Genomic DNA, 14,397 nt, shown 5'->3' with positions numbered 1-14,397 from the left:
AGGTAGAATAGCGCTATACAAGTACAACTATTTACCATTTGGCTACAGAATGCACGGCGCTTCATTTTTAAATTTGTTGTCCTCAAAATTCAACAGATAATACACTATAATGACCTTGTGAACAACGTTTTTTTAAGAGCTTTTTGAAATTGATTAAAAATAAAAATAAAACTAATTAATCACATATACGTAAGTATTCATAGCCTTTGCTAAGTTGATGGCAGAAATTAGTGAGGTGAAGTGAATTATGTTTATATAGGGCTTTTCTCTAGTGACTCAAAGTGCTTTACATAGTGAAACTTAATATAAATAAGTTAAATTTAAACCAGTGTGGGTGGCACTGGGCGCAGGTGGGTAAAGTGCCTTGCCCAAGGACACAACGGCAGTGACTTGGATGGCGGAAGCTGGGATCGAACCTGGAACCCTCAAGTTGCTAGCACGGCCACTCTACCAACCGAGCTATACGCAAATTAAAGCCTCAAGTCTTTTTGATTACGATACTACTAGCTTGGCACACCTACCTTAGGGCAGTGTGTCGGTGCACACTAAAAAATGTTTGGTTAAAAAAATAACCCAATGGTCAGTCATGTTATGCAACATTTAGAAGCTGTAATTGAAATGAATGTGCGTCGTTTCCTAACCTTTTTGTTGTTGTTTTGTTCGTAAAGAAAGTTTTTTTTTTTTGTAGGGATGGCATGGTTTAATTGTTTCAACCCAACTTTTGCGTTGAATTATTTAACCAAAACGTGGAGTTAATGTTGGGTTATTCCCAACCAAATCTATTGGGTTGAAGTATTTAACCCAAAAGTTGAGTTATGTTAACTCAATGTTGGTTGATTCATCCATCCATCCATCCATTTTCTACCGCTTATTCCCTTTTGGGGTCACGGGGGGCGCTGGCGCCTATCTCAGCTACAATCGGGCATAACCCAACTATTGGGTTTGAATTTGTATCACACAAGCTGAGTTATGCTCACTACATCCATCCATCCATTTCCTACTGCTTGTCCCTTTCAGGGTCGTTGGAGCCTATCTCAGCTCACTACAATATTGGGTTATTCCAGACCCACATATTGGGTTTCGCAATTTAGCGCTCCTTGACCCAATAGTTGGTGTAAAAGTATATATTTTACTGCTGGTTTGTCCTACTCCTTCCCAACTACTGATCAAAATTATTTTTGTTCCATTAAAACATACTCAAAAGTAAGATATGAAAGACATTTTTTTATAAGAATTGTCGTGTATGGTCATAGTCAGGGTCGCATTTTACTGCGTGGATCGTTCTCCCAGGATGCAGACAGGACTTCGGGGGCAAAGTGAATGTAAGGAAATTATTTATTGTCCCTAAATCATGCGGGATACAAACAAAAGAGCGCCAGCATGCCGATAGCATGGGAAGCTAACGGAATAGCAAACAGGAAAAGGTTAGCATGTAAACAGGCACACAAAACGGCAAAGTTTAGCTCAGGAATCAAATTAGTATCAGTCGTGACTGTTGCATGGAAGCAAATACGAAAGCCAGACTGAGTGTGGCGAAAATTAGTGCCCAGGAGCAGGTGAGCATCCCCAACACTAATCAGAGGCAGGTGAAAACAATCTGCAGTCATGGCAACTGAAACACAAACCCAGGGGTTTTTAAAACAGGAACTGAGAGAGTCAAAAACTAAACAAACATGATCCGGGCAGCGGATCATGATGTTAGTAGTTCTATACAGCATGCTCAAATATTTTCATGTACATAAAATGTGTGATTGTAAATAATGTTAATGAGATTAATCCTTATTAAAATTCCCTTCATGAAAAAAGTACCGTTTTAATTAAAAAAAGCATTTTACCCAAAAAGAAGTTACTCATTGAAAAACAACCCAAACATGGTTCATAGATTTGAAATCCCAGAAATTGAGTTAAAATAATACCCTTATGATCCCAAAAATGGATTACCGTTCATAAAAATAACTCCAAAAATTTAACCCCAACACTCACAACTCACAAATTGGGTTATCAAAATAACCCAGCATGGTTAAGTGTGTTTACAGCCTTTTTCAGATCTCTCCAGAGATGTTCCATCAGATTCAAGTCCGGGTTCTGGCTGGGCCACGCAAGGACATTTACAGAGTTGTCTTGTGACCATTCCTTGGATATCTCATCTGTGGGTTTTCGGGTCGTCTTCCTGCTGAAAGATGAACTGTCAGCCCAGTCTGAGTTCAAGAGTGCTCTGGGGCTGGTTTTCATCCAAAATGTCTCCGTACATTGCTGCATTCATCTTTCCCTCTATTCTGACTAGTCTCCCAGGTCCTGTTGTTGACAAACATCCCCACAGCATGATGCTGCCACCAGTATACTTCATTGTAGGGATGGCATGGTAAAACTTTTTTTATTTACGGATGACGGCGGCCACTGTAGTCATTGGGACCTTCAGAAAAGCATGTATTTTCTGTCCCCTTTCTCGGAGGTTTGAGGTCTACAAACAATCCCTATTTTTCCTAAAAAAAAGTATTGAATCATTCAATTTTAGAGGTTTGACTGAATGTGTGTGTAGCTCTGTAGAATCCCCGCATGGTGGTCACTTACCATAGCCAATGGTACAATGCCGGCCACATCCTCTTGTGCCAAGGTGATCTCGGTGTCAGCCTCCTGTGTGGCAGAGCTGGCCGGGTACTCCACCTGCCACGCCATCCAGCGGCTGCCCGGCAGCTCAGGGAAACTCTCCATTTTTAGATCCACCTGCAGCACCCTCTGGACTCCCATGTCATCCCTAGAAGAGATTGCGCCGGTTAATGATGAAACGGCTTGCTTTGATACAAATGATGAGCTAAGATGTGTGCACGGATGGCAAACAGAATCGGTATCAGAAGAATCAGAATCAAAATACATTTTATTGCCATTGCTTGAGAACGGGTTCACAATCTACAAATTTTACTTGGCACAATCGTGCAACATAGAAGAAGTTGATAGAGGTTTCTTTGGCTTTCTTTTATTAAGAAGGATTCTTCAAAATGTAACGTCTTTTTGTGTTTACTTCTCAGGACATTGTACTGCATTGTGGAATTATTTCCCATTTATATTATGTTTCTCCATCCATCCATTATCTACCAACACAGATAGACAGACAACATTCACACTCACATCCACACACTATGGCCAATTTACTTTTCCCCCACACTATAATTTTATCAGGGCATGGACTATGGTGTGGTTTGTTTTCCCGTGGTGCAAAGAGATTGGAACAGACATAGCGTGAAGGTACAGACGAAAGGCGCTCTCAGCGCCGGTACAAAACTTGGCTATGAAACAAAACTATTACTACAACGTAAACTATGGACATAAAACAAAACTTTCAAACTATGGCATGAATAACAAAACTTACGGGGAACGAGAAAAGAGCATGGATCATCAGCATGAGTGATGTCGCCAGACTGACTGCCTGGCGACTACAGGCTTAAATAATGCTGTGGTGATTAACAGGTGCATGAGTCCAAATGAACCAGGTGCGTGACATAGGTGAAAACTAATTGGTAGTCATGGTGACAAAAACAAACAAGAGTGCCCAATGAGTCCAAAACCAAACAGAACGTGACCACAAAACACGAAAAATTTGACCGATTGTTGAAAAATCTCTGATTGACTCTTGTCACCGGTTGCTTTGTTTGCCATAACGGACAGCGTGCTTCTGTACGATCTAGAACAGGCCTGGGCAATTATTTTCACTCGAGGGCCACATTTAGAGACAAAAATGTGTCTGGGGGCCGGTATATTTATTTTTAGGAACACTAATACAAACCTCACAATAACGTCTGATTGAATGCTGAAAACGTTAAGAGAGGACGCCTTAAAAAGCGTAATAAAATTTTACATTTTTCTATGAAGGATAAAACACTGAATATTGACGAAGTATGAACGTCACACAACCTATTGATCGACACATTTTACAATCGAGTGAAACGCAACAAAAATGCAAAAAACAGAATGGTACTAAATAAACCCACCTACTATCTGATATATATGATAAATCACTAAGATTTAGAACTTTGTTGTGAAAGTCTCCTTTCGCTTCCCGCCCACACTGTTTGGTGCCTCGTCTGAGCTGCAGTGACGTAGATTAACATAGTAACTAATCAGATGACCATCGTAACTAATTAGATTACCATAGTAACTAATTAGATTACTATAGTAACTGATATATCATTCAAAAGCGCAGATTCCAACCATTGGAATACTTTGTATAGTTCAAGACTTACGTGAAAAGTTGTCTCTGTTTGAATCACCCCTTGTAAAAGGGTAAAATCCTACCCGGTTATTTTGTTCCATTGGCCTGTCTGAAAACTATAATTGAAGATTAATAATTAATTTTATAAACGGATTAAATACAAACAGTCGCAATACCAGAAGTCTGATGCATTCCCTCTCAATTTTCCCTTTGGTTCGAATGCTTTTTTTCCCTCATTGCTAGCCCTTCCTGACAGAGTTGAAAGTTAAGCTAAGCGTGAGTTTTCAACACACTCTCGCTTTGTCTCCTTCCTGGCACCTATTCTCACCATCAAAACCAAATGCACATACTGTGTATCAGTATTTGAAAGAATAAAACCACGGTGTGTATTCATTGTGTTTTGTCCTTGAACAGAACATAGTGAATAGAGAGTTAGACTTCTAATGAATTCCACTCTGCTTTAAGGTGGAAAATATCATCCTATCAGCTCTTGGAAAAACTTGGGAAAACAAATAAATGAACTACGTCAAACACTGTCTTTTCTCCTCCGATTCAGATAGTGTGACATGAGTCCTAAAATTTTTATGACATCTACTGTAGAATAAAAGACACGGGCCGCATCCCGGTTTGGAGCCCTCGTTATCCAGGACAAATTAGTCATTATGGGAAATAAAAAATCCTTTCCTTCAAACAGTCTTTCAAGATATTGTGAATCCGACAATAAATAACATGAAAAAAAATGTTTGTGAAAATAATATTCAATACAGTTATGATTGTAATGTTACATATGTATTCTCTATTTTCTTTATAATATTCCAACTTTATTCCTGCAGTTTTTTTTTGTTTTTATTTTCAGTGACCCTAATACAAGCATGTTAGGAGAGAAAATTAATACATTGCATTATTATACGCGACGTGTTGGTGTGAAGTAGGGCTGGGCGATATATCGATATTCTCGATATATCGCAGGTTTGAAAATGACTATATCGTGATATTCAAGTATACCTTCTCACGCAGTTGCTTTTAGCTGCGGGCATTACACTACAGGCTCTTCTCGCTCTTTCTTGTGTCTTCTCACAGACAGCAAGCGCACCTTCTTACATTCGTCACATACGTATACGCACTCGCGGAGCAGAGAGGTAGCAGCATGGGTAATGTTAGCTGTGATGCTAGCGGAGCCGTGCGAGTGGTAATACAAAAGAAAGAAGGTGCCAATCTGGTAACAAATGAAGGAAGAATGAATTCCCAAGAAAAACAGCAGGGGGTTCATCGTCTGGCGGTGGTTTGGCTTCAAGTGGGAATGTGTCGAACAGACAACTGTAATTTGTCAAGTGTGGGGCAGAAGTGTTGCTACAAAAAGTAGCATTATTGCTAATGTGTAGCATCATTTGAAAAGTCACCTAATAGAGAATGAAGAGTGTTTACTCCGCATGTCAACATCTTCATTCGGTGCCACACCAACAAAATGCCGAGGCAAACATTTCCACATCAACACCGTATGGAAAAAATAGTCAACAACATAGGGAGACAACGTCCGTAGTAGTGAAGTGAATTATATTTATATAGCGCTTTTCTCTAGTGACTCAAAGCGCTTTACATAGTGAAACCCAATATCTAAGTTACATTTAAAGCAGTGTGGGTGGCACTGGGAGCAGGTGGGTAAAGTGTCTTGCCCAAGGACACAACGGCAGTAACTAGGATGGCGGAAGCGGGAATCGAACCTGCAACCCTCAAGTTGCTGGCACGGCCACTCTACCAACCGAGCTATACCGCCCTACATGTGGTAGTAACCTACCACATAGCGATTTGATTTCCTATTATGCAGCTCATTTTTATTTGACAGTTTTTGAAATATTTTGTGCAACATCATGCACAAAAGTGCACTGTATTTGTTTTAAACTATTGTAGTGGCGTTCTGTACAATAAGTACACTTTGATTTAGTGTTGTTTTGTTTCTTTGTGACATCATGCATAAAAATGCACCCATATCTTGTTTAAAAATGTTTCTGACAATCTTGCACTTTCTGTTTTGAAATGACATGAATGTTTGTGCCACTGCTTAATGACTTACAGTTTTTAATTGACTTAGTTGTGATTTCCCTCTTCTGCATGAAAGTTTAAAATGAGCATATATTATTGCAATTTGAACAAGAATGTTTTAATGTAGACACATAGAATCATCATACTGCTGTGATTATATGCATCAAGTGTTCATTCAAGGCTCAGGCAAAATATCCAGATATATATCGCGGATCGTGACATGGCCAAAAAATATTGAGATAATAAAAAAAGCCCATATCGCCCAGCCCTAGTGTGAAGTGAAGTGAATTATATTTATATATGGTGGGTGTAAGGAACAGTGTAATTTGGCCAGTCGCCACCATCACGTCTCCATCTCAGCACAGCCTGGGGGAGCAATAGACTACAGACTGTGGTGAAGTAGGCCGGCTTCGTCGCGTGAAGAAGCCTATAATTTTTGGTTGGGTTTTCCACTTCGTATGCTGAGTGGCAACATACGATATATATCTTGATATTTTTTTCCGTAAAGTAAAATCAAAACACAAAACAGTCCAAGTTACCTGAGATACTAAGTATGTCATCATTTTGACTTAGTAAATATTGACTTACTAAATATTGACTTACTAAGACAAAATGATGCCTGACTCAAATTAATGAAGAACTTTAACTAAGCGTTTAAAACGAGTCAAAAGTGGGCCACATGCTGACATATGCTCAACTCATCATGCTTAATTTACAGGACAAAAAAAAAAAATTAAGACTTTAGTTTAAGCCAGGTCCAACGTGCGGCCCTGGGGCCATTTGCGGCCCGCAGCTAATTGTTTACTGGCCCGCCACACATTCTGGAAATGCTATTGCAGAAATAAAAAACATTAAAAAAAGTGGAATGAGGAGAAATTAACCTGAAAAAAGTTGCAATGTTGACACAAAGCTGCTATGCAGGCTGTTTTTTCTCCTTTTGTCTATATTATTCTTTTTTTGCCATTGCTCCAAAAAAAACTATGTTATGATGAATTATTGACCTATTCAAGGCTTCAATTATTTCAAATATTTCACTTTAAATGTTTTATGTGCAAAATATTGCATATATTGTGTGGTTGCCATACCAAAACATAGTTTTCTTTGAAAAAAGAGCATAAAACAAACAAAATAATAGTTTAAATGTAAAATTGGCAGATATATCTGAAGTTGATCTCGTAACTTAAGTGTTGAAAATGAAATAAAAAAATGAATAAAAATGTATCACTTTATGAGTTGGGCACCTTTTGGATCCCAAATATATTTAATGGGATTTTATTTGTCTTTTCACTGTGATTACTCAAAAATAATAATTATATAATAATAATTAAAATCAATGGTGTCCTGCATTATTGATATTTTTAAGGCTCTAATTACTTCCCTTCAAACATCGCTTTCTGAATGTTTTGGGCAGTGGGGGAAATATTTCAGTTTTATTATAAAAAAAACAAATTGTCTTTGACAGAAAAGGCATAAAGCCTTTTTTTGTTTGTTTAACTTTATATCAACCTGAAGTTGATATACTGCAGAGATTTACTGTAAGCGGGCGGTATAGCTCGGTTGGTAGAGCGGCCGTGCCAGCAACTTGAGGGTTGCAGGTTCGATTCCCGCTTCCGCCATCGTAGTCACTGCCGTTGTGTCCTTGGGCAAGACACTTTACCCACCTGCTCCCAGTGCCACCTACACTGGTTTAAATGTACCTTAGATATTGGGTTTCACTATGTAAACCGCTTTGAGTCACTAGAGAAAAGCGCTATATAAATATAATTCACCAAAAAAATTCACAAATAAAAAAAATAATAATTTGACTTGTTTTTAACAATATAATGACTTAGACCCTTTATGGTCCCTGGGAGCCCTAAAGGTAAAAAAATTTAAAAAATCTATATATTTTGTTATGGTTTCCATCCATCCATCCATCATCTTCCGCTTATCCGAGTTCGGGTGGCGGGGGGCAGCAGCCTAAGCAGGGAAGCCCAGACTTCCCTCTCTCCAGCCACTTCGTCTAGCTCTTCCCGGGGGATCCCGAGGCGTTCCCAGGCCAGCCGGGAAACATAGTCTTCCCAACGTGTCCTGGGTCTTCCCCGTGGCCTCCTACCAGCTGGACGTGCCCTAAACACCTCCCTAGGGAGGCGTTCGGGTGGCATCCTGACCAGATGCCCGAACCACCTCATCTGGCTCCTCTCGATGTGGAGGAGCAGCGGCTTTACGTTGAGCTCCTCCCGGATGGTAGAGCTTCTCACCCTATAAGGGAGAGCCCTGCCACCCGGCGGAGGAAACTCATTTCGGCCGCTTCTACCCGTGATCTTATCCTTTCGGTCATGACCCAAAGCTCATGACCATAGGTGAGGATGGGAACGTAGATCGACCGGTAAATTGAGAGCATTGCCTTCCGGCTCAGCTCCTTCTTCACCACAACGGATCGATACAACGTCCGCATTACTGAAGACGCCGCACCAATCCGCCTGTCGATCTCACGATCCACTCTTCCCCCACTCGTGAACAAGACTCCTAGATACTTGAACTCCTCCACTTGGGGCAGGGTCTCCTCCCCAACCCGGAGATGGCACTCCACCCTTTTCCGGGCGGGAACCATGGACTCGGACTTGGAGGTGCTGATTCTCATTCCGGTCGCTTCACACTCGGCTGCGAACCGTTATGGTTTGTTATGGTATGTTATATTATGGTTTGTTATGGTTGTTATGGTTTGAAAATGAAAAATATCAAAATGGCCCCCACATGCTTTAATTTTTCCGTATGCGGCCCTCGGTGGAAAAAGTTTGGACACCCCTGGTTTAGGCGGTGGAATTTTGTTGTTAAGGCGGCCGCCTTAACAACAAAGGGCTGTGGGAAACCCTGGCGCTTTTCTCTAGTGACTTAAAGCACTTTTACATAGTGAAACCCAATATTTAAGTTACATTTAAACCAGTGTGGGGGGCACTGGCAGCAAGTGGGTAAAGTGTCTTGCCCAAGGACACAACAGTAGTGACTATGAATGGCGGAAGTGGGGATCGAACCTGGAACCCTCATTACACCAACCGAGCCATACCGTCCCATGCGAAAATAAACATGTAACTGTAGCGGCCCACTTGGAGTAATGACACAAGACTGCTGCAAATTTAATTCTCTCCTCCTTTTCACCTCACAATTTTGACACCGTGAAAACTATAAAGATGGACAGAAAATAAAAATTCCATCGTACCATATTTCCACAAACAAAGCATAAATCATGTTTACATTTTTAAACTTATGAACACATCTTTTTTAGTAAATAAAAATAAATGACATTTTCTCATTTGTTTTAAATGAAATTAACCACTTGTTTTAAATAAATCAACTATTAGTCTCCTCCTACCTGCTTCCGCTTCCAAGGGCGCTAAGTTTGCTCAGCTTGTTAGCCTAGCTTCCACACACAGCTCGTAGTGACTCAGCTTAAATGTGACACATAAACAACACAAACACCAGGCACAATAAAATAACTTTTCACAAATATTCACACAGAACATGACAAATATATCTTTGTCAGCATGTTTACCAGTCCTGGAGTAACGTGAGTATGCTGTTGATGTCAGATGGAACGGCAGCAGGAAGTAAAAGCATCGGCAATAAAGGAAGTCACAAAATAAGAGTGGGCTCTTCAAAATAAAAGCACAAAAATCGTAAAGTGACAGAACTGCATTTTCTCAAGAACAAAGTTTGCTGCCATTTACAGTAACAAATTGAGAAGTAAAAACACCAAAAAAAAATACTTTGGGGTGTGCTTTTGTGTCAGGCCAACAAAAAGTTAATGTCTTGGAGAGAGGAAATGCATATTTGGAACATCTTGGGAAGACAAGTGTGCAAATGTACTTTGTAACGGCGTAAATTATAAATAAAGATTCAGAACAGGAAAATGATGAATAAAATACACTGTTTTGCTCTTTTGTATTCACATAAATAAACACTAATTTCACATGATTCTCCGACTGTTCAGGCCTATTTTTAAGATGGCGAAAGCTCTCTTATGCGGCGGGACATGGAAAACGCTGTTTCGCCTCCGACAGGAAGCGTATGAATAATAAAAAATCACATGCAAAGGAGTTGTGTCACATTTCATAACGGCGGGGCGATTAGAGAAGAGCAAGCGCTTGTGCGACATCCTCGTCTTATATAACTGCTCCGCGGCGCTGCGAACCTGACAGATGATGATCTCTGCTCGCAGACCAGCGAAAGCCAGGAGGTTTGTCAAAAAAAAAAAAAGAAAATGTCATGTCAGGAAATAAACCTGTAAGCACTCCACAGTCACTACAAACCTATGTCAGGCCCGAAGTGGCCTACTTTCTCCGAGACATGCATTCTCTTTGTTCTGCTCAATATAACACAACCGGAAAAGCATATTTTAAACTAATGGTTCTCAATCTTTTTTCAGTAATATACCCCCTGTGAATTTTTTTTAAATTCAGGTACCCCTTAATCAGAGCAAATAATTTTTGGTTGAAAAAAAGAGATAAAGAAGTAAAATACAGCACTATGTCATCTGTTTCTGATTTATTAAATCGATAACAGTGCAAAATATTGCTCATTTCTACTGTTTTTTCTTAAACTATTTGGAAAAAAACATAAAAATAACTAAAAAGTTGTGGAAAAATAAACAAGTGATTCAATTATAAATACAAATTTCTACACATAGAAATAGTGAAGTGAATTATCTTTATATAGCACTTTTCTCTAGTGCAGGGGTGTCAAACTCAAATACAGAGTGGGCCAAAAATTTTAAACGGAACAAAGCCGCGGGCCAAGGTTGAACAAATGAACCTTTTAATAGGGACCTAAACAAGTTTTGCATTGAATATTGAACAAGCAAGGCTTATATAACTTTGGTGACTTGCAAAATCCAGTTTCAAATAATAATAATAATCCATAAATATCAATGGCATATCAAATAAAATTTAAATAAAAATGTTATGCCTTCTTTTCTATTTGCAATCTTCTGAGGTAAATATCACATTTTTTCCACAGGCTAATAATACATTTGAAAATAAAATAACAATAATGAATGAACCAAACATTGAAGCCTTGAAGTAGCAAGAGAAAATGCATGAATCAAACGTTAATTATTGGTCAGTTTGCTGGAAGTTTCCCGGAAGAGTTAGTGCTGCAAGGGATTCTGAGTATTTGTTCTGTTGTGTTACGGTGCTGATGTTCACCCGAAATGTGTTTGTCATTCTTGTTTGATGTGGGTTCACAGTGTGGCGCGTATTTGTAACAGTGCTAAAGTTGTTTATACGGCCACCCTCAGTGTGACCTGTATGGCTGTTGACCAAGTATGCCTTGCATTCACTTGTGCGTGTGTGTATGTGTAAAAGCCACAAATATTATGTGACACGCTGTTAGTAAGAAGGAAAAGCGGACGTGACCACAGGAGGCAGAGAACGCTAAAGGCAGTGCCTTAAATGCACGCCCCCAATATAGTTGTCCAGGTGGAAATCGGTAGAAATTCGGGAGAATGGTTGCCCCGGGAGATTTTCGGGAGGGGCACTGAACTTCGGGAGTCTACCGGGAAAATTAGGAGGGTTGGCAAGTATGAGTATTAGCGGTGAATGCGGTGTTACAGCGGCACCGACGCTGTATAACACCGGCGGGCCAGCTCTAATGCTCAATTGATATTGCCTCAAGGGCCAAATTAAATTACACGGCGGGCCAGTTTTGGCCCGCGGGCCAGAGTTTGACACCCATGCTCTAGTGACTCAAGCACTTTACTTAGTGAAACCCAATTTCTAAGTTACATTTAAACCAGTGTGGATGAAACTGGGAGCAGGTTGGGATTAGTGTCCTGCCCAAGGAAACAAGGGCAATAACTAGGATGGCAGAAGCGGGGACCGAACCTGGAACCCTCAAGTTGCTGGCACGGCCACTCGACTAACCAAGCTATATCGCCCAAGTACTTAAAAGTGCCCTCTTTGGAGATTGTAATAGAGAGCCATCTGGATTCATTAACTTAACAGTAAACATTTATTCACAAAAAAATTTACCTTTAACATCAATATTTATGGAACATGTCCACAAAAAATCTAGCTGTCAACGCTAAATATTGCATTGTTGCATTTCTTTTCACCGTTTATGAACTTTCATTCATATTTTAATAAAGTATTATTCAATAAATATATTTATAAAGGAATTTTGAATTGTGGCTATTTTTGGAATATTTTTAAAAAAATCTCACGTACCCCTTGGCATACCTTCAAGTACCTCCAGGGGTACGCATACCCCTTTTTGAGAACCACTGTTTTAAACTGTGCAATGTGAAATTATTGTGCCATACTTACTTATTTTTAAGTAGGAATTTATAGTCATATTCCCGCAGGAAATTTTTGGTATTGTATCCTGTATTCAAGTTATTCTTCCTGTCCTGCGTTCTTACAAACCCCGTTTCCATTTGAGTTAGATGTAAAAATAAACGGAATACAATGATTTGCAAATCCTTATCAACCCATATTCAATTGAATGCACTACAAAGACAAGAGTTTTGATGTTCAAAAGCATTAATGTTATTTTTATTTTTTTGCAAATATTAATTAACTTACAATTTCATGGCTGCAACACGTGCCAAAGTAGTTGGGAAAGGGCATGTTCACCACTTTGTTACATCACCTTTTCTTTTAACAACACTCAATAAACGTTTGGGAACTGAGGAAACTAATTGTTGAAGCTGTGAAAGTGCAATTATTTCCCATTCTTGTTTTATGTAGAGCTTCAGTCGTTCCACAGTCCAGGGTCTCCGCTGTTGTATTTTACGCTTCATAATGCGCCACACATTTTCGATGGGAGACAGGTCTGGACTGCAGGCGGGCCAGGAAAGTACCCGCACTCTTATTTTACGTTGTAACACGTGCTGAATGTGGCTTGGCAATGTCTAGCTGAAATAAGCAGGGGCGTCCATGAAAAAGATGGCGCTTAGATGGCAGCATATGTTGTTCCAAAACCTTTCAGCATTAATGGCGCCTTCACAGGTGTGTAAATTACCCATGCCTTGGGCACTAATGCACCCCCATACCATCACAGATGCTGGCTTTTGAACTTTGCGTCAATAACAGTCCGGGTGTTTCGCTTCCGCTTTTGTCCGGATGACACGATATCGAATATTTCCAAAAACAATTTGAAATGTGGACTCGTCAGACCACAGAACACCTTTCCACTTTGCATCAGTCCATTTTAGATGATCTGGAGCCCAGAAAAGCCTGCGGCGTTTCTGGATGTTGTTGATAAATAGCTTTCGCTTTGCATAGTAGAGCTTTAACTTGCACTTACAGATGTACTGACAAACTGTATTTAGTGACAGTGGTTTTCTGAAGTGTTCCTGAGCCCATGTGGTGATATCCTTTAGAGATTGATGTCGGTTTTTGATACAGTGCTGTCTGAGGGATCGAAGGTCACGGACATTCAATGTTGCTTTCTGGCCATGCCGCTTACGTGGAGTGATTTCTTCAGATTCTCTGAACCTTTTGATGATATTATAGACCGTTGATGTTGAAATCCCAAAATTTCTTGCAATTGCACTTTGAGAAACGTTGTTGTTAAACTGTTTGACTATTTGCTCACGCAGTTGTGGACAAAGGGGTGTACCTCGCCCCATCCTTTCTTGTGAAAGACTGAGCATTTTTGGGGAAGCTGTTTTTATACCCAATCATGGCACCCACCTGTTCCCAATTAGCCTGCACACCTGTGGGATGTTCCAAATAAGTGTTTGAGGAGCATTCCTCAACTTTATCAGTATTTATTGCCACCTTACCCAACTTCTTTGTCACGTGTTGATGGCATCAAATTCTAAAGTTAATGATTATTTGCAAAAAAAAAAAAAAAATGTTTATCAGTTTGAACATCAAATATGTTGTCTTTGTAGCATATTCAACTGAATATGGGTTGAAAATGATTTGCAAATCATTGTATTCCATTTATATTTACATCTAACACAATTTCCCAACTCATATGGAAATGGGGTTTGTATTTTCATTCTCCACTTCCTGTTTTGACATGTCAGGCTGTTCTGGAAAGTCCGCTCTAACACCGACATTGGCACTTATTTGACATTGGCACGGGTACTCCGGCTTCCTCCCACTTCCAAAGACATGCACCTGGGGATAGGTTGATTGGCAACACTAAATTGGCCCTAGTGT

The 14,397-nt window shown here is 39.9% G+C and overlaps 1 protein-coding gene across 3 annotated transcripts in view; it reads right to left on the bottom strand.

Moving 5' to 3' along the window:
* si:dkeyp-14d3.1 (transmembrane protein 132C) overlaps positions 1–14,397 on the bottom strand; it is a 414,649-nt gene that overhangs the window by 141,937 nt on the left and 258,315 nt on the right. The window contains exons 1-3 of one of the 3 annotated variants that reach the window (XM_061906886.1): positions 9,780–9,873; positions 9,600–9,675; positions 2,572–2,755 (exon numbers count right to left, since the gene is read on the bottom strand). In XM_061906886.1, the coding sequence (XP_061762870.1) occupies positions 2,572–2,748 (177 nt within the window). In that variant the 5' untranslated portion in view covers positions 2,749–2,755; positions 9,600–9,675; positions 9,780–9,873. Of the gene's footprint in view, positions 1–2,571; positions 2,756–9,599; positions 9,676–9,779; positions 9,910–14,397 lie in introns of those variants that run through there. The other 2 variants (XM_061906885.1, XM_061906884.1) reach the window with 2 other exon arrangements.

Source organism: Nerophis ophidion, linkage group LG07, assembly GCF_033978795.1.
Source record: "Nerophis ophidion isolate RoL-2023_Sa linkage group LG07, RoL_Noph_v1.0, whole genome shotgun sequence".
Taxonomy (NCBI): Eukaryota; Metazoa; Chordata; class Actinopteri; order Syngnathiformes; family Syngnathidae; genus Nerophis; species Nerophis ophidion.
The sequence above is the reverse complement of the archived record's forward strand: the minus strand, read 5'-3'. Positions and strand labels throughout refer to the sequence as shown.